This window comes from Pipistrellus hanaki (assembly GCF_964339955.1).
Source record: "Pipistrellus hanaki genome assembly, chromosome: 3".
In the NCBI taxonomy this organism is placed as follows: Eukaryota; Metazoa; Chordata; class Mammalia; order Chiroptera; family Vespertilionidae; genus Pipistrellus; species Pipistrellus hanaki.
In genome coordinates, this window is record NC_140505.1 from 139,627,944 (window position 1) to 139,653,961 (window position 26,018).

The 26,018-nt window shown below is 40.8% G+C and overlaps 1 protein-coding gene across 2 annotated transcripts in view; it reads left to right on the top strand.

Moving 5' to 3' along the window:
- Positions 1 to 23,039, top strand: part of TESPA1 (thymocyte expressed, positive selection associated 1) — a 39,827-nt gene extending 16,788 nt beyond the window's left edge. For both annotated transcript variants that reach the window (XM_084877795.1, XM_084877796.1), the window contains 8 exons: positions 5,985 to 6,034; positions 6,373 to 6,426; positions 7,156 to 7,192; positions 7,423 to 7,521; positions 9,544 to 9,752; positions 11,609 to 12,417; positions 13,751 to 13,850; positions 22,202 to 23,039. In XM_084877795.1, coding sequence (XP_084733921.1) covers positions 5,985 to 6,034; positions 6,373 to 6,426; positions 7,156 to 7,192; positions 7,423 to 7,521; positions 9,544 to 9,752; positions 11,609 to 12,417; positions 13,751 to 13,850; positions 22,202 to 22,407 — 1,564 coding nt within the window. In that variant the 3' untranslated portion in view covers positions 22,408 to 23,039. The remainder of the gene's footprint in view (positions 1 to 5,984; positions 6,035 to 6,372; positions 6,427 to 7,155; positions 7,193 to 7,422; positions 7,522 to 9,543; positions 9,753 to 11,608; positions 12,418 to 13,750; positions 13,851 to 22,201) is intronic.
- The last annotated feature ends 2,979 nt before the right edge of the window (positions 23,040 to 26,018 follow it).

Below are 26,018 nucleotides of genomic sequence, written 5' to 3' on the forward strand. Positions count from 1 at the left end.
TGAATTGCTAGGAGAAGCTAAAAATAACCACATGCTTCTTCTCATAATCCAATCCACCTCCTTACTCTTTCTTTATTAATTAGGTATATAGGAGAACAGTACTTTGGCTCTTGTATTTCAGACTTGAAATGATGCTAAGGGACCTTTCAATAAAAAGGTAGAGAGAGTTGCAGTTATGGATCTAGTCCCCAATTATTGGTATTATGTATTAAGCAATAATCCATGAAAGGCCTGGGATTTAGGTAATGAATATGATGTTTCAAATTAACATTCTCAGTGAGAAGGCACCAATAAATCCAGGCCCACATTCATATGTCTGTGGCAGATCCCACATACACATAGAAAAACCTACTGTCAGATCCAGAGACAGAGAAGCATTGAACAGACCGTCAAATCTCAAAGGGAAGGCAGGAGGAGGTGGGAGAATGGCTGGAGATCAACCAAAGGGCTTATATGCATGCATATAAGCATAACCAATGGACACAGACACAAGGGGAGTAAAGGCATGTGCTGGGGGGGGCGGGGCGGCAATGGGGTGGGAAGGAGACATATATAATACCTTAATCAATAAAGAATAAAAAAAGAAAAGAAAAGCCTACTATTATCCTGGGCTAGTCCTCATATAAAGAATATGGACCTGTCTGCCGGATATAACTAGAAAAGAAAAATATAGGGTGAACACCCAATGAACACTTGTATCTAATGAATAACAACAAGTTTTCCTTTGGACAGACTAGAAAGTTTATCAGTGGTATTTTTAATGTAAATCTTATTGAAGTGTAGCATACATACCGTGTTTCCCCGAAAATAAGACATCCCCTGAAAATAAGACCTAGTGCAACTTTGGGAGAAAAAATTAATATAAGACACTGTCTTATTTTCAGGGAAACAAGGTATTAGTAGCATTTCTTTTTCTAATGTAAATTGTAATACAATTCAATGGCTATACATTTCAGTTATGCTAGATAAGTAAATCTAGATATCCATTATACAGCAAAGTGCTTATAGTTAACAATATGGTATTGAGCACTTCAAAGTTTATTAAGAGAATAGATCTCATGTTGTGTTCTTACTTAAAAAAAAAAAAAAAAAAAAAAAACGCAAAGGGAAAGAAGGAAGCTGAGAGCTTGGGATATGTCTGTTACCTTGATCGCAGGTGTTTGCATATGTCCAAACTCATCACATTGTATACATTAAATATGTGCAGTTCTTTGTATATTAATTATACCTCAATTAAGCTTTTAAAAAATGATATGCATTATACTGAAGTATAAACGATTTACTGAAAAATAAACAAGTATTAAATAGTGCAAGGAATTTTCCCAAAAGGAATGTACCCATAAAATCTGCAGTGTGACATTACCAGCACTTCAGAAGCTCATTTTAGTCCCCTTCCATTCATACCCTGCTTCCAAGGTACTTACTAGTAGCCTGGCTATGGCATCATAGATAAGTTTTGCAGTGTGTTTTTTTTTTAACTTTATAGGCATAGAATCATATAACATGTGCTGTTTTATGTATATTTACTTTGTTCAGCATTATGTTTGTGATGTTCATCCATGTTTTTCAAGCAGCAATAGGTCATACTTTTTATTGTTACATAGCATTAAATTGTTTTTTATTCTACAATTTTTTGTAATAATTAGAGATTTGTATCTTTCATTTGTGGGATATTATGAAAATCATTTCTTCTGGTGAACATATTCAGGTATTTCTTTTCCACTGAATATGCCCAAAAGTGCAACAGTAGTGTGTTTTTGTTGTAGTTATAATAATAGTTGGTTTTAATAGCTGCATTACTGTGTAGCCACAGCACATTCAATGCAATAGTAAATTTCAGTATTCTAGTGCTTGACTATATTGGTTATCTTTATGCCTATGTTTTTTCCACTCTCTACTTCTTCTTATTATTACAGCAATCCCATTACCATTTCTTGCAATGCTGGTTTGGTGGTGATAAACTTCTTTTGCCTCTTTTTGTCTGAGAAGCTCATTTCCCCATATATTTTGAATGATAGATAGCCTTGTTGGATATCATTATCTTGGTTTTAGATCCTTGCTTTCTATTACCTTGAATACTACAAGCCATTTCATTCTGGCCTATAGAGTTTCTGATGAGAAATCATCTGACAGCCCTATTGGAGCTCCTTTGTAGGTAACAAATTGCTTTTCTCTTGCTGCCTTTAAGATTCTCTCTTTGTCTTTAACTGTTTGCATTTTAATTATAATGTGTCAGGGTGTGGGCCTTCTTGTTCTCCTTGCTTGGGACTCTCTGTGCTTTTTAAACTTGTGTGACTTTTTTACTTCACCAGGTTAGGGGAGTTTTCTGTCATTATTTCTTCAAGCAGGTTCTCTAATCCTCGCTTACTTTCTTCATCTTCTGGCACTCCTATGATGCAAATATTATTATGTTTCATATTGTCCGACAACTCCCTTAAGCTGTCCTCCCTCCTGTTTTTTAATTGCTTTTTTTTTTTTTTTTTTTTTTTTTTTTTTTTTTTTTTTTTTGTTCTCTGATTGAATGATATTTTCTACACCATCTTCTAATTCACTGACCCAATCCTCGGCTTCCCCTAATCTGCATAGTCCATCCAATGTGTTCTTTATTAGTTCTATGTCATTCTTTATTCTTGACTGGTCATTTTTCATAGTTTCTATGTCTTTTCTCATGCTGTTGAGCGTCCTAATAATCATTATTCTGAACTCTATATCTGATAAATTTCTTTATCTCAATTTAACTTAGCTCTTCTGGAGAATTCTCTTGTTCTTTCACTTGGAGTTTATTTGTTTTTTTGTCTCCCCATTTTGACTGCCTGTATGGGTTTGTGTCTGTGTATTAGGCAGATCTGCTATGTCTCTGAGACTTTAGTGTAGGACAACATCAGACACTGTTTATGACTGGGACTGTTTGGGATCTTCTTGCTAGAGGCCAGACGCTGTTTGTGACTTGCAGAACTGAGCCTATTTGGGTTCTTGCCAGACGTCAGACACTGTTTGTGACTGGCCCTGAGTACTATTTGGAACTATCAGCAATCCACAGCTTGTGGCTCCCTCTGCTAGGTCTGGGTATTTTGGAATGGACCAAGATGTGCACCAACGTCTGCCTTTCCTAGCCCCAGATCCAAAAAGAGGTCAGGCAAAGACTCAAAGCCTACAGACTGCCTCTTCCTAAAGTCTGGTTTTTGTTTTTGTTTTTTGTAGGATTCCCCCCCCCCCCCCCCCCAGTTTTAATGTGTCTCAGGCTATAGAACACAGCCAGGCATAGACTCCACAGGGTGGGGTGTAAGATTTTTCCAACAGGATAGGTCAATTGCTCCAAAAGCCTCCTGGCTAGTAAAGCTTAGTCTGAGAAGTATGTCCTCTGCAGTATTGTGGAATGACACAGCACAGAAAGCTAGGGTGGCTGCCTTCTGGATTCTTCTCACACAGTGATAGTCCCCTCTTCCCTCTCTCTGCCAGAGCCGAAGACAAATGGCTGCATACAAAATTTTGTGCCCTTTAATAGTGTGTCTGCATTTCCAGCTGTCTCTGGCTGACATATAGCAACCCCTCTTCTTTTCACAACCAGTTGTTATATGGGTATCTTTCTCAACTCTGGTACACTGGGCTGGAGAACCCACCTTGGAGTTTAGACCCCAGAGATCTCCGTAAGCACACCCTACAGCTGAGCTATCTCTCTGGAACTTCAGCTGCTATCTGTGGGAGCCTGGCAAGCCCTCTTGAACCTCCATACTTCCTACCAGTCTATCTGTGGTCTCCACTTCCTGTCCTTGGTTATCCGGGTTCTCTCCCAGCTGGTCTTTAGTTGATTATTCAGAATGGTTTTTCTGTATTTTAGTTATAATTTTAGTTTGGTCCTGGAAATTCCAGCAAACCAAAGAAATCTCAAGCTATTGGAGCATCACTTCATGAAATGTTTAATAATAGCAATGTATTTTAAAAAAAATAAATAATAGCAATGTGTATAATTGCAATTTGGTCCTGGGAAAGTGTCAGTATAGCTTCCACTTAATCTGCCACCATTTTGGAACCTCCTATACTACTTATCATAGTGTTTTAGTAATAATTGTAAATATTTATTTGTACTAATATTTGTAATATTATATATACAACATATTTTAATATTATATTATATATTTATGTAGCCCTAGCCAGTGTTACTTAGTGGTTAGAGTGTTGGCCCATGGACTGAAGGGTCATGGACTTGATTCCTGTCAAGGGAATATACCTCAGTTGCAGGCTGGATCCCCAGCTCTGGTCAGAGAGCATGTATGAGGCAACCAATCAATGTGTCTCTCTCACATCTATGTTTTTCTCTCTGTGTCTGTCCTCCTCCCTTTCACTCTCTCTAAAAAAAAAAATCAGTGGAAAAATATCTTTGGATGAGGATTAACAATAACAAATATAATATATATATGTAATAATGTTATATGTGTAATAAAATAATGGTTTATGTATAATATTACATATTATAAAGAAAAGTATATATTTTTAGTACAAGTTATAGTATTAGAGGTACCTATTCTCAATTAGCTTTGATATATCATTTCACATTCTATATCATATCTTTTTTTAAAATATATTTTATTGATATTTTACAGAGAGGAAGGGAGAGAGATAGAGAGTTAGAAATGTCAATGAGAGAGAAACATCGACCAGCTGCCTCTTGCACACCCCCTACTGGGGATGTGCCCGTAACCAACGTACATGCCCTTGACCGGAATAGAATTTGGGACCTTTCAGTCCGCAGACCGACGCTCTACCGCTGAGCCAAACTGGTTTCGGCTCTATATCATATCTTGATGAACTGTTTTTTTTCATAGGAACATATAAAAATAGAGAATTTGGAAAACAGGGTTGATTTTTTTCACTATTGAAAGCAAAGTACCAATAAAAGAAGTCTGTAAATATACATAATGATTTATTTTATAAAATTTTAAACACAACTAATCTACAGATGTTCAATTAGTTTACTCACTGCCATTATTAAGCATTTCATGAAGTGATGCTTCAATAGCTTTAGATTTCTTTGGATCGCTGAAAACTGATCAAGGAGAAGCCTCAGCTAAGACCATTCCAATGGAACAGATGCACTCCAATCCATTTTCCTGATAACTCACTTTACCAGGCCTTCTCTGCTCCAGCCTCCATATGAGATTACCTTCAAAACATCATGTGCAACTTCCAGTATAGAACTTCCAAGAAAGCAAACTCTAGAAAACCCACAACACATCAGTGCTTGAAGTGGGCTTAGAAAATAATATGTAGGCATCCAATCCTCTGTGTAACGTTTGAAAACAAAACAATAGCGAGGAGCCAGGATTGGAATCCCGGTATTCTGGTGCCAGTTCAAAGTTTTTTCCACAGGCTACTTCACTCACCTGTTTTAGGCAGAGAATTTATTCCTTGTTTATAAAACTGAGTAGTTTCTCACTAACATTTATGCTGACTTCCATCTGTTTTTCTTCTGCAGATGGTAAATGTTGGATAAGCTCATATCTTAAAATGTAAAAATATAATCTCTAACCAAGAGGCGGTTTCTGCTGCTTCCTGAAAAACATGATATTCTGCAAGAATATGACTCAGAGAGAAGAAAGGGGGTGTGGGTAGATAAGATGACCTCCTACAAGTTTTTTTTAAATATCTATACTTTCTTTGTGATGTGGAAATTATGCACCCAAATCCCTGCTTCTATAAATGTATTTATCCAGTTTTGCTTCTATATTCTTTACCTAGGAACTTACTTGAAGAATTGTTGCTAAGCTAACGTTAGACAATGTGGTCAATACAGTGGCAGCACTGCAGTTCCAGCTTCTCCTGACCACCTCCATAAATTTGTCAAATAACCACTCTGTCTTGTTTTCTTCAACATAAAATGAATTTAAATTCTACTGGCTCCCATAGGAAAATTATGTGAATCTGCAGAACATATCTAAATGCAAAATGTAGTGATTTTAACCTATAAAATTATTTTTGGTTTTTAGCTACTCTGAAGAAGGATTTTTTGAGGAAGCCGGACCTTCAATCTACAATGGTGAGTGAAAACTCTGTTCTTTCTTCTAGAGTTCTTCTACCTTGATAGTGATATGGCTGTATATGTTTGTGTCTGAGTGTACACTCCGTGCACTTACTATTTGGCAGAGACTTGTGTATGTGACTAGTATGTGATGTAGGAAACAGGTTAATTATAGATGAAGCCTGTGTGATTCTTTCTGAGTCAAAATATGAATGTCATCTTTAAGGTAGTGTATGTATGTACAGCTTGGGGTAGTTTTGCAACCATGTAGATGTCTGATGTGACTGTGGGGGAGGGGATAGGTGTGGGGGTGTCTAAGCCTGATTTTCTGTGACCTTTGCCTTATTATTTGACAGGGTGCCCTAGCCGGGGAACCAGCTTTGAAGATGACTTGACCCTTGGAGCAGAGGGTAAGTAGCACAGCTCTCTGAGAATGAAATTGAATAAGAGACTATACATTGGATTAATTTAGGACAGGATGGAAGGCAATAACTGCAGAACGAAGCAGCCCATTCCTAGCATCTCATCCATCGGGACAGAACAATCTCAATAGCATCTGATGTGAAACTCAGAAAGCATCATGTGCCCAAAAACACTTCCGCACCAACCTATTAGGATGTCTATTGGTCCACCATTGAAGCTTTCCTTCGGACCCTGGAAAGACAACATATAAAACCATGATAACATTGGCTGCCCAGACATCTTTGAAATGGTTCTCTGTGTAGGAAACCCAATGCTGCCTCAGTACTGGGTGTGAGAGAAACTGCATTGCAGGAAGATAAGGGCTTGACTAAAAGATGGAGGTATAGCAACCTACTACTATATCTGAAGATACTCATATGGTGTGATAGAAAGTCTAGCCTGGAGAGCTGAATGAGTCTATGTTTCTTGGGACAGAGGAACTCTCATCTAGAAGCCAGTCATGGCTCAGAGGCTCAGCGCCAATTTTTCTCTGCCATATTAGTCCACCTACCAGGCCTGTGTTTGATAGTCTTTAGATAAACCTGTAAAGAGTGGAATTTGTGGGGCAGTGGCAGAGATGAACAGAAGGGGACTAAGTTTTAAGTTCAGAGGAGCAGATTCAGTGATTTTTATTTTTTTCTTCTAACTTTCTCTTTGCATTTCTGTTCCTTGCCCAGCCACACTGATGGCCGCTAATAGCAAACTCTTCTCCAGGTAAGTATAAGGTCAGCCGGAGCTACTGAATTAGGGTAAGTGTCATAGTCAAAAAAAAATTAAAAACAAAGAGCTAAACATGTGCAATAGAGTGAAATTTCCTAATCAGGAATGAAGTCACAGACTGAATTTTCACAGTACATGGTTCAAAGGTACCCAGCAGGGGTATCTTGCAGCCAGGGTACAAACTGCTTATAAGATTAGTATGACGTCATCTCTGATCCCTGCAGAAATTTCCTGGGGACAGCCCGGCCCTGCCAGCTACTAGATCTTGGCTGCAGTTTGGCTTCCAGCAGCATGACTGGTGGAACCAACAAGACTAGTTCAAGGTAGGTACCAAGTTTGATAGGGGTAGAAGGATGGGAAAAACGAGAAGCAGAAAAGAATGGAACTGAGAACCATTGCCCATTTTTTCTGGCATATCTTTCTGGAGCTTTTATCCAGTCAAATACTTGAGAAGTTTGACCATATTTGCTTCAAGAATAGTGAAGAATGCAGAGGAATCTACTGCTCAGAGTTAGATGCTATGTGTGAAATAGCAGGTGTCTTTCCATTGAACTTTATACCACAGGAGGTGTAATACTGGTACCATCACAATTCCTGGGCTTAGTATTACTAAGTGTTAAATAAAAAAATCAATAAATGTATTGATTAACTGTCTGATTTATTGATTGAATGAAACAATAAAATATTGATTAATTCAGGCAGATTTATATCCCCTAATGCAAGCCAGACAATGACTGTGTGAAATTTTAAAAGATGAAGAAGACAAAGAGCTTGCCCCCATAATTCAGCAATTCAGTAAAGTGAATAAAATAACATGCAAATGCCTTTAGAACAAGATTGGAAAGTGATGAAAACTAGTATGGTATAATTAAAAGTGGGAATTTCAAGTCAAAGTTTTTGTTTTATGTTTTCTAAAATTGATTTCAAAGAGAGGGAGGGAGAGGAAGAGAAATAGAACCATCAATGATAAGAGAGAATCATGGATCAGCTGCCTCCTGCATGCCCCCTACTGGGGTTTGAGCCTAAACCCAAGCATGTGCTCTGGCTGGAAAGCAACCATGACCTCCTGGTTCATGGATGATGCTCAACCACTGAACCATACCAGTCAGACTCCAGTCAAAATGTGAATCTGAGAACTGGTTCTGAGACTTATTAACCATATAACTATGTATAGTGACTTGTCCTTACAGAGCCCTAGCCCTGGCCACACTCCAATTCAATTAAATCAGCATCTCTTGAGATAAGACTCAGACATCTTCATGTTTTAAAGCCCCCTGAAAGTGATTCTAATATGCAGCCTTGGTTAAGAACCAATACTCAGACTTAGGCCCACAATTCAGAGAGAGAAACTTGGGACCATGGAAATTAAATCAGCACTTAGGTAACAAACATAGTAGTAGAGCCAGGGATCCCAATTATCCAACTGTTAAACAAGATGCTACCTATTTGGATCAAAAAGCCCATCATCTTTTCTGAAGAGAGTGAAAGTGTTTATTCAAAGTCTCAAATAATTCACCTTCCTCCCATCCCTATTGTTGTTTAAGATGCATAGTTATTGAGCTCTGTGTCACTCAGCCTGGTGGAACACGCATTTGAATACAGATACTTTTTGGTGTCATGAAGAGAGAATACTTGATCTTCTGTAATGCAGGGCTTCTGTACTGAAAATGGAGCAACAGGAACAGGGGTTTACCTCTCAAAATCAGATTTTGAACATACCTACATAGTGGGTCTTCAAATAAAGTTATTTTGTTCAACGCTGTTTTGTTACAACATTGATGAGATGACATAGGAACTTAACAGTTGTTTCTAAGAATTAGCCTATGGTAAATTTGATTTCACTATATGTTCTTTTGCTTAAAGTCACAGAACCTATCGATGGCAGTTAGTGAGGACCTATCATATTGAAAATTTTTTACCCTCAGAGTGAGAATAAAATGAGTATTACGTTCCCTACCCACACATTCTCTAACTGTCCCACACAACAGCTAAGGGTAAACAAGGTGGCAAGTTGCAAAGCACTTGGCAAAAGCCAGCTATGCCATAGTACATGGGTTCAAGTGGGAACTGACTGGGTAATAACACAGCCACAGATTTCTCTGTATCTATACTTACTTAGATAGTTCAGATCCTCCCATAGTATATTTTCATTAGCCTGTAATCATTTATTCAAAGTCCTATGATAGAATTTCATTCAATTTTTAAACCAGAGCTGTATTGTAATCCCCATGTTTCAGACAGAAAATTTATGTTCAGAGAAATAAAAGTTTTTCTCAAAGTCAAAGATACTTGGATTACCCTGTGCCTCAAAATTGCCCCTACTTACCCAAATTTTCTTTTTTCAGCATCTCTGAGATTCTGGACAAGGTGCAAGAAGACGCAGAAGATGTCCTCTTCAGTCTGGGCTTTGGTCAGGAGGACCAAAAAGACACTTCTCGGATCCCAGCCCGATTTTTCACCAACCCCTCCCAGGCCAGAGGCATTGATTTCCAGCTCTTCCTGAAGGCCCAGGTGCAGAGGATTGAGATGGAGGATCCATGCCTCATGCTGGCCAGTGAGTGTTCCCACAGATCCATGCTCTGCTTCTTCCTGAACCTCCAGACAGGGATCAATGGATCCAAATCCTGCTTTCTGTCGATTAGCTTCATTTGATTCTTTGTCTCTTGTGTCTATTTTCCCTTATACTGTCTTCAGTGAAGATGGATAACATTGACATCATCTTCTCATAGGTTTATCCTCCAGAGAAAGAATGGCTCAGGGATATTTATTTTAAATAAGCACACAGATGATTCTTGTGCAATCCCTAGACCACATCTAGGGAAACAATAATTTAAGTTATACTAGTACTGATTTAATACTAAGGAAAAATATGAGAGGGCTTTTCTACCGTGATGAGGTATAAAAGATTCTATTTAGTTCTATATATTAGAATATATTTCAAATTATATTCTGCTACACCGAAAACTAGATGTTTCTGACAGTGTTGTTTCAGATTCTTTGTATCAGATTCAACTTAGAAGTTTAGTAAAACTAGCCTCCTGGGCGACTGAAACAAGAATTTTGAGTGGGAGTATTTTCACACCTTAGAGCACATGTGTCAAACACAAGGCCTGCGGGCCAAATCCAGCCCGCCAGGCCTTGCAATGTGGCCCGCACCGCGCTGTCATCACTGCACTCCGCTGTCAGTTTATGACTGTTCAGTAACCCATTCGGCCCGCGATTTAGGCTGGATTTTAGATTTTGGCCCCTTCTCTGATTGAGTTCGACACCCCTACCTTAGAGGATTCTTTGTCACACTCTTTTGAGTATAGTTTATTGAATTTGTCATATGTACCAGGTACATAATTATGTGTTAAATTCTGGAATAGCAATAGCTAGACAAGAGGAACATGACTCTTGCCTTCAGGAAGATTACAGTTTAATGGCACTTTTCAAACATGGATGTGCACATGAATTACCAGAGGATATTGTTAAAATGTATGGGATGCAGTCAGATTCTGTACTTAAAACAACTTACCAAGCTATGCTGATGCTTCTGGGCTACTGGCCACACTTTGAAAAGCAAAGGTCTAGTAGAAGTGATAGAGTTCATCTAAATTTCTCTACTCCGGTTCATTGCCTAGTCATTGCTATCCCTCAAATTTGTTGCCTTCTATAATCCTAAAATTTTGTTACTAAAAAAAAATAATAATAATGCTGATTTTGTAAACTTGTTTTTTTAAATATATTTTATTGATTTTGTACAGAGAGGAAGGGAGAGAGATAAAGAGTTAGAAACATCAATGAGAGAGAGTCATCGATCAGCTGCCTCTTGCACACCCCCTACTGGGGATATGCCCGCAACCAAGGTACATGCCCTTGACAGGAATCAAACCCGGGACTCTTCAGTCCCCAAGCCGATGCTCTATCCATTGAGCCAAACAGGTTTCAGCTATTTTTTGTTTCTAAAGCAAACATAGTGCTAGAAGTCATTGTTTAGAAAATACTGACAACAGAAAGATATGCTAACTCAAGATATAGAAATGTTTCTCATACCATGTAGAATTAATTTTTAAGCTAAAGTAAAATAATTACTTGGTGTGGGAAGTCAAGAAATCAGGAAAGTGGAAGGACACTTAACTTTGGGTGGTGAACACATAATACAATATACAGATAATGTATCATAGAATTGTATACTTAAAATCTTTGTAATTTTATTAACTAATGTCACCCCAATAAACTCAATGAAAATTAAAGAAAAGTCAAGAAAGGGGAATCTGAGTGTAAAAAATCTAAATAGGAGAAATGCTAGTGGAGAAATTGATATCTTCTCTCTGAATTTTAAGTTTAGGAAGGCTAGTGAAGTGAGAAATTCAAGAAATAATTTGCTGATAGCCTCCCAGACTCACTGTTTTCAACCCTTGTACCCAGGCAGATTTAAGCAGGTGCAAACACTGGCTGTTACTGCTGATGCCTTCTTCTGTCTCTACTCCTATGTGTCTAAGACACCTGTCCAAAAGTTCACACCATCCCACATGTTCTGGAATTGCAACCCAACTGATGTGCCATCCATCAAGATTCTGGCTCCAGAACCTGAACCTCACTCACCCAGAGATCGCCTCCGGAAAGCCATCTCCAAAATGTGCCTATATACATGCCCCCGTGTTCAGTTATCACCACCCCACAATACCTCCAAAAGGAACAGTTTGGACCAAGTGGTGTGGGAAGTGATGGACAGAGTGAGAGGAGAGAAGCTAATTCTTCAGCAAGACCCTGAGTTTGGACCAGGCTCACAGGAAGGTCCTGTGCCCCCCATCAGGCGTACAAGGTTGCCTACTTCTTCTTGTTCATGTGTCCTCTGCCCTAAAGATGAAACACAGCAGAGGATGTCCACAGTGTGCGAACCATTGCAAACTCTGCATTCTAACCCCAAGTTACACTGTTGCACACATTCTCTGCCCAGAGCAAATCTACAGTGGAACACAGACTCTGCACAGGTAAAGAGAGAGTTGTGGGGTCTACAGGCCACCAATAAAGAGTTCCACTTGGTCAAGGATGAGACTTTCTGGAAAAGGAAGAGCAGAGCAAGAAAGAGCCTGTTTCAGAAGAATTCCACTGTCAGGAAGGTTCATTCATTGGATCTATCCATCGTCCAACAGAAATGGAAGCAGAGCCAAAAGAGGCCAGAACTGTGCCGATCTCTAACCCATCAGCTGCAGGACACTTTTGACTTGGAGGAGGTGAGTAGATTGGAGATGAGGAAGAGCCTAGCAGAGAAAGGCTCTGAATTCTTGTCCTTGGGTAAATAAAATCCAGGCTCCATGTCCTTATCAGATATACAATTCTTGAATTACACTCCGAGACCTTTGGGAATGAGTTAACATAGAAGGAGAAAAAGAAATAGGCCCAGTTTCTTACGAGTATTCAGATTTCCAGAACTGCTTTTCTCATTCCTCATCTTATCTGAGCTTCCTGAAGTTTCTCATCAAGCACTCTTGTGGGATCCACACAAGAGCAGAGGTCAGTTACACACTAAGCTAACACTATTAAATAAAATATTTTCTCTGCTACCTTTACAAATATGTAACCATAAAGACCTGAAAGTCCAGGTTCAAATCTAGAATTCTCAGACTCTCAGGACTTCTACAGCACATAGCAGTGTGGGCAGAGCCACACTCCAGCCCCTGGCCTGTCCTCTTCTCCTCCCATGCCAAGATCTGTCCTGAACCATCAGGGATTTCATACACAAGTGTGTGAACATCCCAGACATCCCAGCCTCATACCCCCTATTCCCACAAATAGCCATCTATTGGCCATCACTCAGGCTCAGGAGTGTATATACTAATAGAGAATGGCTTTTTTTTTTTTAATACGTATTTTATTGATTTTTTACAGAGAAGAAGAGAGAGAGATAGAGAGCCAGAAACATCGATGAGAGAGAATCATTGATCATCTGCCTCCTGCACACCCCACACTGGGGATGTGCATGCAACCAAGATACATGCCCTTCATTGAAATCGAACCTGTGACCTTTCAGTCCACAGGCTGACACTCTATCCACTGAGCCAAACTGGTTTCGGTGAGGATGGCTCTTGTGAGGGCAGATACCAGGAAAAACCAGTGCAGTTTACTGAAGCAGACTTGGGCCATTTGGGCAGCATATTTAAGATTCTGGGTAACTAATGTATGGTCTAGACAGGGTAGTGTAGGATAGAGGTGAGCACATCCCCTAGATCCACCAACTCTTTACTCCATGGACTCTCAAAAACTCAGGACTCATCTTGCCTAGATCTATAGCTGTGCCACCAAATACAAGGGTTTCTTGGAAAAGCTCTCAAGTCTTTGCCACAATGAGAAGCTGTGATGATTCAAAATATCATTTGCATGTATGTCACCTCTCACTGAATGTAGAGAGCAACCTCAGCTCCTGCCTTCCTCACTACCAGGCTCTTGCCAAAGGAGAAGAGACCAAGTCTCTCAAGCACACTCAGCCTCCTTCCCCTATAGCTGCCTAACATCCTGCACCTTTCCCACCAGTGGTTCTAATTAGTTCTGCTGGGATCTTGGTTACAGGTGCAAAGCAACAATGAGGAGGACGACGAAGAGACACACTGGGCCAGCAGACACACACAGCCTCACCTCTACCATCCTTTTGTTGGCAAAGACTCAAGAAGTAAGTCTCAGGTTCTCTCTCTCTCTCTCTCTCTCTCTCTCTCTCTCTCTCTCTCTCTCTCTCTCTCTCTCTCTCTCTCTCTCTTTCTCCAACCTGGCTGCATATCATAATCTCATGGGAATATTTTTTTTAATACTCACAATGAAGAGTCCCACATCCTGAAATCCCTATTTAATTGGGATGGCATGGAAACCAGTGGCGGATATTTTGTTTTTAAGCTCCTAGAGCAATTCTATTATGGGTAGATAAATACTTCTCTAGATCCCTGATTCTCAGACATTAGCATTAGAATCATCCAAAGGATTTGTTAAAATAAAACCCAGTTCCCAGAGTTTCTGATTAAATAGGTCTAGCCAGGGCCTGAAAATATGCATTTCTAACAAGTTCCCAGGTAATGCTGATGCTGCTGGTCTGGCGACCGCAGTCTGAGAACTGCTGTTCTGGGGAAAATCCTATATAACCTTAATATTAAAAATGTAGTCTACAAGCCAGCTGCATTAACATCACTTGGAATTTTGTTAGAAATCTGGAATCCCAGCTCCTATCTGATGAATCACCATTATATCAAGATCCTTAGTGATTCTTTTGCACATTGGAGTTTGAAAAACATTGTAGAAGTTTTATAACAGTTGAGGAACGATCATGGAGGTTTACACGCCAGCACCTACCTTTTTAGCTGCGACTTAATCAGCCCACATCATAGCACTTAGGGAAGACTCCTCAGTGTATCTCACAGCTTTGTTTTAGGCTCTGAGTTCCTTTCTGCAGCAAGGGTCTGATGTCGAATCTCACATACATTATTATTGCCGCTAAAATGTCTTTCCTCGTGATGTGAGTTTTGAATGTTAACTCTTTCAGAGGCATCCCCTATACATTTGAGCATTTGGCCAAAAGATTTATTATTTAAACTAAGTGAAACTTAATCTCCTATAGTTTTTACTACCTATATCTCAGAACCACAGAGAAGATGGCATTGGGGATAATGACTATTGCAAGATAGTAGGAATTGAAACCTTTCTTGATTTAAGTAGATGAATAAAGATTCATCAGGCTTAGAGTTCCCTTCATTGTGCATATCTTAGAACTATTTACTGCACTTCCTAGCAAAATACCTTTTTTTGTGAAAACTCCATAATCAATGTTATTAGTCCATAATTAGTCCATAGTCTATAATTCTCTTTTAATTCGAATAATCTGTGGCTTGGAGCCCTAATGGCTCTTCTTTCTCTCTTACTCATTACCTCCATTTCCAGGTATACAGATTAGTGACTCACAAAAGAGGTAAATATCAGAAGGCAGCAATATGTTATATACAGTTGAAAAAATTTAAGACATGGAGTCAAATGACATACCTCATATAAGTTCTTTCAGAAATCACTTTAGTTTTGTCCTATGAAATAGGAGAATCACACACACACACACACACACACACACACACACACACACACACACAGTAATCCCCCCTTATTCATGAGGGATATGTTCCAAGACCCCCAGTGGATGCCTGAAAATCATAGATAGTATTCAATGCTATATGTACTGTTTTTATGATAATATATACCCATGATAAAGCTTAATTTATAAATTAGGCACAGTAGGAGATTAACAACAATAATCTCCTAATAATAAAATGCAACAATTGCAACAATCTGTAATAATAAAAGCCTAGGTGGCCCTTGCTCCCTCACACAATGCCCTCATGTCATCACAAGATGGCCGCCCCCACATTGTCACAAGATGGCCACCACAAGATGGCCGGCAGGGGAGGGCAGTTGTGGGCAATCAGACCAGCAGGGAAATGCAGTTAAGGGCGAACAGGCCAACAGGAGAGGGCAGTTGGGGGTGGCCAGCACAGCAGGGGAGGGCAGTTGGGGATCATTGGGCCAGCAGGGAAGGGGAATTGTGGGTGACCAGGCTGGCAGGGGAGGGAAGTTGGGGGCGATCAGGCCAGCAGGGGAGCAGTTAGACATCAATCAGGCTGGCAGGGGAGTGGTTAAGGGGCAATCAGGCTGGCAGGCAGAAGCAGTTAGGGGCAATCAGGCAGACAGGGAGGTGAGTGGTTAGGAGCCAGCAGTCACAGATTGTAAGAGGGATGTCTGACTGCCAGTTTAGGTCCAGTCCTGGGCCTAAACTGGCAGTCGGACATCCCCTAAGGGTCCCAGATTGGAGAGGGTACATGCTGGTCTGAGGGACACCCTCCCCCAAGCACGAATTTCATGCACCAGACCTCTAATATACTGTAATAAAAATTATGGGAATGTGGCATTATTAAGTAAAATAAGAATGGCTTGAAGAGAAGTCCTATAATACTCTGACAGATAATGTGATAACTGAGATGATTACCAAGTGACTAATGGGCAGGGAACATTTAAAGTGTGGAGACTTTGAACAAAGGGATGTTTCGTGTCCCGAGTCGGGTGGAGCAAGATAGTGAGAGATTTCATCACACTATTCAGAATAGAATACAATTTAAAATTTCTGAATTGCTTATTTCTGGGACTTTTCATTTAATATTTTCAGGCCACTGTTAACCATGGGTAACTGAAACTGCAGATAGGAGGGGACTACTGTACAGAGCTTGGCTCAAATGCCATTTAACCAGCAGATGTCAGCCTTGCACAAGAAAATACCAAGGTGTCCGGCAAAGCAGGCCACGTGCAGGATCTATATAGTTAAGCCAAAAAGGAAGTATTTCTAGGAGTTACACATTTCAAATAAGTTACTAGATTCCATTATCTGCCATGGTGATGAAATTTCATTATAGCAAGAGAGATTGCAGTTAGAAATGCTGTATTTCACATATTCTAAGGTATACCTTTTCCACATTTTATTTTTGCATTTCTTTTTTATTTTAAGTAATAAAGCATGATCATTATATAGTATTCAAATGATATACAAAAATATAAAGACAAAAGTAAAAGAATCCTCACCATTTGGAGTTTGAAGATCATGCATCTACTCTTTGTGCGGATACTTGGAACTTCCTAGTTAAAGAAAGCTAGGCTAGTAGACTTTTATAGAGAAATCAACACTCCAAATTTTCTTTTACAATACAGATGTTTTCTAACACCAGCTTGCTTAATGTGGATCATACCTTTGCTTGATAACCACCTGGGGGGAAAATGGTGAAAATTAGAACATTTGGGGCAAGCCAGTATTTTGAGGAGAAAGGAAGTTGTAGGACATAAAGGAAATATCTGGAATAGACACTGAAGAGGGGATTGGTCTATTCAGTTCAATAGGTTTATCTTGAGTTCTTATTCTGTGTTCCTTGTGCCTACAAGGGAACACAGAAAAGGAAAGATCCTGTCCTGTTGCATGTCTTGCAGGCAGATAACTTCTGAGCATGTGGGATATGGTGAGGTAGATCTAAGTGCTATGGAGCCAGGGCTGAGGGTGAGGCAGGCTCTGAAGCCCAGGTTACTTCATGGTGGGGAAGGCTTCCTTAGGCTTTTACAGCTTCTCTGATTTTCCATCTGGTTTTCTCTTTCCTTCTAGTTGTAGAATTTCCAGTCAGTCGACTTTCCTGTAGTTCTGGGTAATGTCCATTTTGTATTTTAGTTGTATTTTATTGAAATTGTTGTGTGAGGCTGCAATTAGGTGTTACCTATGCCACCATCTTGGTTTGTCTCTCCCTTTTCCACATTTTAATCTCTCGAGTGGAATGGGTCTTAATAATTGCCATTGTCAGCCAGTTTAATTGACTAATTTTTTTTTGCCTCCTTAGTGGAATATAAAATAATTATAAATCTCACAAATGATGGCTTATCAGATTCAGTGTAACTCTAGACATTAAATGCACTTAGTCTCTCAGATAAATGAGGAAGTGATTTTGTAGACTTTCCCTTTTATGCCTCCCTAGAAGAATGAGAAATCCCTTCACTGGTACAGTCTTTGGCTGAGATGGGGATCACAGTGGTTCTCAGATCTTTCCAATTCTCTGTGAGCTTTCTTAATCGTCTTTTCACGAAGCTATGAAGCATCTCCCTCAATCATCCCTTAAGAGATCATAGGAAGGGGAAGATAACCATGAAAACAGCTCAGTGCTGCCAACATTATAGACTGTGTGAGAAATATGGAAGGGTGAAATTCACTTACCACCATTAAAGGCAGAGATAGTTGACAAAGTCCTGGATCTACTAAAAAACAACTCCACTCTGCCTCTTCCAGAATCTGTAATTAATTCTAAGAAATGAATTATGGCCCAGGATCTCTGTATCAAGTCCCAGAAATTAACCTACTACTGATGATCAGTCATGGGAGGGGTGTGAGCATGAGTAGGAAGTGGTAGCAGCATTCAGTCGACCACTGTGTCTGATCTGTAGTCCTCATTGCACAAAGACACTCACTTAAAGAGGCAAATAATGGTTCAAATCTGGCTCTATAGAGCTTGCCACCTAAAATCTCAAGGTTTCTTCATTTCTAAGATAGAATTCCTTTTTTTCTTCTATTTAATCTGCAAAAGTGCCTTTCTGTAATTAGTACAAAGGCATATTTTCTGTTTAAAAAAGGGGTCTGGTCCCCAGCTTTCAGCTTTCTTCCCTCTACTCTATCATTTAGTCTTTACCAGAGAAGTCTTACTCTTTCTCAAAACTCCTAGAAAAGGATGCCCCCCATTATTTGCATCATGCTCAAAATTTTCCATTTCACAGCCCTTTATTGGTGCCCTATTGCTGAAATTTAAACCATTTGACCTTGACCACATTTATAAAAGGCAGGGCCAAGGAGGTTTTTAATTTTTCATTGTTTGTTTCTTTTACCAGATTTGAGGTAGCACAGGCCAACAGATATTCTATTTGTGAAGTGATCATGTATGGAGATGGGAGGTTTCGTTTTATGGTCAACTCTTCTAGTGGCAGTGAGTGAAAAGCCAGGAAGGGTTTTGGGGGAGGGCTGGTACAGAGCATAGGCTAAAGAATAATTAGTGTGACATAATCCTATAGGGGGTTATTCTAAGTGCTATCTGTGTGTACTTGATGGAACCTATGTGGGCCAGGTAACTACACACTTGCTCTTTGGTGTAAGGCTTTTCCTTATGATAATATTAACAATAACGTGTGTGTATGCATATGCGTGCATGTGTGTGTGTGTGTGTGTGTGTGTGTGTGTGTGTGTGTGTGTGTGTGTTATATCCTACATATCAAAGATGTAATATGCAAATGGTCATTATTCCATGAAGCGTAATGACCAACCACATAACGACTGATCACAGATCAGCAGAAGGGTGGGGCAGCAGGTGGAGAGCTACAGAAGGACAACAGCAAGCTGTGGTGGGAGAGTAGGGCAGGGCAGCATGCTATGAGTGGGAGGGGGCAGGAGAGCTACAGGAGGGCTGAGCAGCAGGCAGAGAGCTACTGGAGGGTGGCAGCGAGCTACTGGTGAGCTACTGGAGCACGGATTTGTGCACAGGGCTACCAGTATGTATGTATATTAGGAAAAAAAAAAAAATATATATATATATATATATATATATATATATATATATATATACTAGCTCCTGCATTGAGCATCTGCTCCCTGGTGGTCAGTGTGCATCATAATGATCACTGGTTCTCCGTTCAGTCAATTTGCATATTAGGCTTTTAGTATTTAGGATATATGGCTCACTATATGTCAAACACTACTATCCTTATCACTTTATGAAAATCAAATTGTTTAATCCTATGATTTAATTTTTTATTGTTTCTACTTTGTAAATGACACTGGACAGTTATTTTTATGCCAAAATAAATTCTGAAGAGGAACTATTAGATTCAAAGTACAAGGAGAGATGGGAAAAGGGAGAGGGGAAGGAGAGAGAATATTGTGAGAATGTGACAATTATTTTTCTGGCTCAATTATAATTCTTACCAAGATTGTTTTGTGCCCATTGGGGAAATATAATTAAAGATAAAAATCTTCTTCCACCCCACAAAACCTCTCCAAAAGGTATAAGAGAAAGAAAACAGTTTTATTTTTAAATAAACATTAAACCAGAATATGATGTGCATCACAGGCAATCCACAAACAAGGTCTTAAAGACAGAAAGAAATCTAATCTTTCCAGTAGCCAAACAAATACAACCCATTATATACATGACAAAATAAACCATAACAAGTGTTCAAATCAGAAGACTCAACAGCACCATCTGTCATACATAGTTCATCTGACATTTACCTGGTAACAGAGGTGGCCAGCTGTGTTAGCTAGTTGCCTTTATCCAAAGGAATAATAAAAGTTCTCCTATCTTTATGGTAGAAGATAGTTTTGTGAGTTGTAACCAAGCTCCTGAGTTAGACTCCTTCCCTCCCATGAGGACTGGAAGGTAAGGGTGCTATGGTCCTTGATGACTACATTTCAAAGCAATGGCTCTCTTTGGAAAAGATATTTCTGGCTTGTAAAGGTGGCAAGAGGTTTAGTTAGCCTTTTAAAAAGATTTACAGACATTTCAAAGAGACAAAGAGTTTACAGATTTTATAAAGCAACACACTTTAAGAACAAATGTGGGAGGAGAAGAAGCCTCTTTCACAACAGGGAAAATTAAGCTTATTTTTTAAATGTATTTGCCATTTCACCTCTGTGCATCTTCTTTTCTCTTCCTTGGCTTTCCCTTTATCTGTATGGCCCCATTCTTCTCTAGAGCTGTGGAAGGCAGAAGGATGCTGCTTCTGCATTGCATAATGCCCATTTTCTGAGTCATTCATTTCAAATGTCTCTATGGTTTACCAAGGCTATATCCAGAGCTGTTGAGCCATTCAACTCAGGTCAGCATTCACATAGACTGCAATGTAAGCATTACTCCTGGAGGTGTGCAGAGCAGAGGCCCTGGCTCCATCCATACTATCTTACCCAGCCTTTCAGGTAGAAAGTACATTCTAGTGAGTATATGCCACTTTCAGAGATATTATCTCATGTAAGTCTTAGAATTACAGAGATTATTTTAGAAGAAAACGACTTAGTAAGATCATGTAACTTTGTTAATATCAGAATCAGTACTAGAATTCAGGTCTCCTGATTTCCAAATCAACGCTCTTTTCATGAAGGCATGCTGCCCTGAGTACACAGGAGTTTGGATTGCGGTTGTGGGTCGAAACAAACCTCACTTCCTGTTCTTGGATCTGCCCTGTCCCTTTGAGCTTTGCCAACATTGGTTTTGCTTGTGCTCTTATGAATTCAGACAAGAAGAGTATTATATAGATTAAGCAGGAACACTCACAAGATACTTGTAGCTCATAGTTTCATGAAAGACATGGCAGGAAAATAAAAAATTACTTTGATTTCACTTCATTAGATGACATGGGGACATAGAAAAACAAACTTCCCAGAGGATGACATTTCCAGGTGAATCTGGACTGATTAGTAAAGTTAGTGGAAGGAAGTAGAAGAAGAAGCAGGACATTGACATCCCAGTTAGAGAGATAACATGTGCAAAGGCAGACAGGAATGGGAAATCACATCTTCAGAAACTATACCTTGTGCCTAGTGGGAGAAATGGATTATATGGGAGAAGATAAAAATTAAGACTAGGAAAGATTAATAGAAAGCAGATTGTGAAACAAAGTCTTCTATGATATTTTAAATATTTTATTCAGTCTAGAGAACCACTTAAAAGTTTTACAAGGAATTATATGATTAGATTTCTATTTTTAAAAGACCTAGCAGAGATATGAGAAATAAAAAAAAAAAGTTTCTACAGCAATGCTCAGCAATAACTATACTAATAAAAGGATAATATGCTAATTAGACCAGGAGACATTCCAGACATCCTTCCAGACAAAGCCATGGTGGTGAAGCCAAGGCAGAGGCAGTTAGGGGTAATCAGGCCAGGAGGAGAGGGCAATTGGGGTGATCAGGCCAGTGGGGGGCAGGAGACAGTTGGGGGCAAGCAGGCCATGGTGGGGGGCAATTGGGGCTGAGCAGGCCATCAGGCAGAGTGGTTAGGAGAAATCAAGCAGGCAGGCAGGTGAGCAGTTAGAAGCCAGCCCTGGGGATCGGGCCTAAACTGGCAGTTGGACGTCCCCCAAGTGGTTCCAGATTGGAGAGGGTTCAGGCCAAGCTGAGGGACACACACCACCACCCCCATGCTCAAATTTTGCGCACCAGGCCACTAGTACTAGTATATAAAAAAATAAGAATAAAATATAGGTATACTTTTATAAGAATAAAAAGAGGTGAACATTCCAGAAATCTCACTTCATGGTGAGAAGAGCAGAATGCCAATCACATGACTGTTGCTACTACTAATAATTTTAAATATTACTTATAGTAGTGAGAAGCATTTCCACAGGTGGCGTAGGAAAGTTTCTATTAGCACCAATACCCAACATTGTCTTCAAAATGCATGATGTGTTTCCTTTTCATTTGCATTGCAGGCTTTCTCCACCACCACAGCGCATGCTCTGACAGCAGTGGCTTTGTAGAAGAGCCTAACTCCCACCTCTTCTTACAGGAGGTGGCACTGCCTCCCACCTCCAGCTCCTGCTCCCAGACCTTCCAAAGTCCTGAACTCAGTGAGAGAAAGGCAGCATGGTACACAGGGGAGGAGACCAGACTGAGAGACTTGGAATCTACGTCTTGATGTTATCATGAACTGAACGCACAGAGAAGGACCTTAGGCATGTCTTCCTTCCTTCCTTAGGCATGTGTGTAGATTTCTCTACTATGTAGGTATTAGGATACATGATAAGGACAGTGGTAAAATGGACAAAGACTTAATTTTCTCCCAAGTTTTGTTTGACACTGCATAGGACAGTTAGGGGATTTAAGGGTGATGAAGGTTGAGTGACAACAGTTGCTACTGGAATGCTCTCAAAGGGCTCGAGCTAAGTGAGGAAGGAAAAATCCCACTTTGGGGCTCTGAAACCTTGGTGCAACCCACAGTGAAAGTCCCTCTGAGCCTCTACTCAATCTTATGTGGTCTCCGTTAAATTCCAGAATGTCCTTCCATAGCGCCGGAATCCTGTCTTTCTTCTTGAGGCCTCATCTGAGGAGATCCACTTACAGCTTCCCCCTTAAAATCAGCTTCTTCCTCTACCCCAAACTTTGTATCTTCATAGGAAGAGATGAGTGGAATTTAGAGTCTCTTCTTCGCCACTGCAAAAAAAAAAAAAAAAAAAAAAAAAAGGAAAGAAAGAAACAAAGAAACAAAAACAAAAACTACAGTATTTTCTGCTGGCAGAAAACAATGCAAATAAAATATTTTAAAATCTTGCCATGTTTTTGGAGAACTAACAGTCATGGTTTCTGTTGGATGGAAAATGTTGACAAAACATTTTCAACAATCAGGGCCTGAGCACCTACCGTGCTCTACAGTAAGGCAGTATGTGATGCAGACATCTTAGATGCATTTCTCCCCAAGAACATTTTAGTGGAGTGGGAGAAGTCACACACACACACAATTTTCAGTCATGTATGACTTGATTGCATAATAAGTTCCAAACATCAAAGACCAGAAGAGAGGAATTTGAGGGAAATCGTGATTGTTGTAAGGTTTGAGGCGCAGAAAACTGACCACCAACACATTTTAAAGTAAAGTTTATTCCCCAGTAATGAGCGGGACCCATTACAGAGGTAGAGAAATCAGAATTGAAGGAGTGGGGAGAGGAGAAAGACCCAGCAGGGCTGCCTCCATGGATGTCGATGGAGAGAAGCAACATGTGGCTGGTCTGGGGGTCTTTTTAAGGGGAGGAACAGGAAAGGGTTGGACCCAGGGCGGAATAGGAAGGGGTGGGCTCCAGGACACTTGGGCATGCGCTTATTAGTGGTTCAATGTCTTGACGATGTCTCTGTGACGGATGCCAGTAATGTCATAACTCCATCCACCAGCTGGGGGGAGGGGGAATCTCACAAGTGTTAAAGAAAAAAAAAAATCACATCAAATACAGTGAGCTGACAGGTTACTTTTATTCTGATACTATTGCTTGCAATAGAGAGAGAGCATAAATGAAACACGGATACCTAGCTAGGTAGAAACAACAGGCTGTGCATTCTGAAGAGCTCGGATGGAGGAGTCTTAGACATCTGTGTTTGGTGATCGGCCTCACCCAAAGGAAAAGGTAACTTTGAGTATGTATCTTCATGACCGGAGGTAGATAGATTTACAACTTGGAGCTACGGCCTCCCCGCCCCCACCACTGAAGTTAGTCTCCTGCCCTTCCATAGACACTGAGACATGGGACACTAGCTTCCTGGTGTTTGCATTCTAGAGACTGGATTCTCAGGTCCTTTCCGAGGCTGTTAAACCGGAATGAGGCAGGGAGAGATTTACATCTCAAAGGGACAGAGAAAGGATTTACAGTAAAATTCTCTAAAGCCGGGGACTAGCATCAGGAAAAGCCTGTCCACGCGTTAGTCAACCTGAGGGGCGGTGAAGACCCTCTGGATCATGAGAGTGAACAGAAGGGCCTATGATTTGTCACTTAAAGCGTCTAAGAGACTAACAGCACTTTGGAGCTTGTCGCCTGGAGGAAATGGGTTGGGGCTGCGGGATGAGGCAATCTCAGCATTCAGCTTCGCCAGAAGGTACTGTTAGATACAGAAATGAACTGAAGCCTTCTAAGGGGTGTGTCTGGCGGGCGGTGGGGATGGTATTGAAGGTAGGGTATGGCCCCATAGCCTCCTCAGCTCCCTTCCTCGGTGCTCACGGCCCTGGAGTAACTGATGGGTCCGCACTGGCAGTGTCAGTGGGGAAGGAAAAGAAAGGCATTCTGCCTGCACAGCCGCTCCTGGTAGGTTGTGATGGACTCTGACAGTGAGTCAGATGCATTTGCAGAAGCTTCTATTATTAGCCCGGAACAAAAGCTTCCGGCTCCTCTCTCTCTCTCTCTCTCTCTCTCTCTCTCTCTCTCTCTCTCTCTCTCTCTGCCGCACATGCCTGGCTCCTCCTCCTCCCCAGGAGAGCCAGGCTGCTCGGCCTGCTCCCCAGCCACACGCTGTCCTTGTGGTGACTGGGCCTGTGAGACAGAGCTCCCAGGCGGGTCACCTCCAGAGCAGATAATAGTCCCCAGGCCAGTCTACTGTGCCCGCCTCGCTGGCAGGGGGTAGGTGTGCAGAGCGTGCCACATTTGGGAAAATTGGGTTAGACACGTGTCAGGGCGGCACTCAAGTGAAGCGCGGCCTGCAGTCCTCATAAAGCTCCAAGCTTGGGCCCTGCTTTTCTTTCTAAGACCTGTTGCCCATAAGGAATCTGAGCTCCCTGTGAGCTCAGCAGGGAAGGTACCTACTTCCATTCCCGCTGGGAACCCCAAGGCCTCACAATCCCAGAATATCAGGGACTAGCCAGAGGAAGGACCAAAGTTACATGCCCGCAGCCAGAGGAGAGGCGGCCCTGGGCCCGAGGAAACTGTTTTCTGTTAGACCCCCTCTCTTGGGGAAGCTTTGCTATATAATCTTCTTTCTCCAGCATCCTTTCAGTGCTGAGTTATCTCTGCCTCGACTCCTACCTACATTGCCCCCATTGCCGTCCTGGATTACTTGGTGTGGACGGAAAGGGGCCACCTGCTAACCTGACAAGCTCAAGGGAAGCCTGCATGGCAGCCTTGCAAACTCAGAGACCTAAAGTTACCACGAAGGATGTCCTGAAATCAAAACTTTTTTAAAACTAAAACACAGGCTATAATGAGTAGTCATGTCTTCGGCCAGTATCTTCCCTGACAAAGGTCCATCTTTACCTTAACTGAGCCTATTGTCTTTTTGCATCTACGATGACATATGGTTGGAATGTCAAAGTAGCTTTTCTTTATCGTGACCCTCTCAAAGCGCAGGAATCGCTCTGCGGAGATCACAAATCTCCTCGTTGTTCTTGAGTTAATTGTTGGCTGTTCACTATCCTGCACCCACTTAAGTAGAAGATGAGTTCATTATTTTACTTTTTATCCAATCCCAGAGGTCTCCCCCGACATCTCATAGATGTGCTTTGCTTTCTCCCACCTCCCTGAACTATCACCAATGGATTTGTGTAACCCACTTAGTCTCCTCTTCTGATTGTAATGTCTACAATGAGGTGCAAAACTGCCATTCTCCAGAGGAACATCTCAATCCGCTGAGAGTCTGCTTCCCAGCAATTGTCGACAGTTTGGCTCAAGTAAACTCACACAAAAAACTTTCACAGGTTTGAACGTTCCTTATGGTGACATTGGGAAGCCCTGGGGAAGGAAGAGAAGTCCATTTGGGAGATAAGACACACGTAGG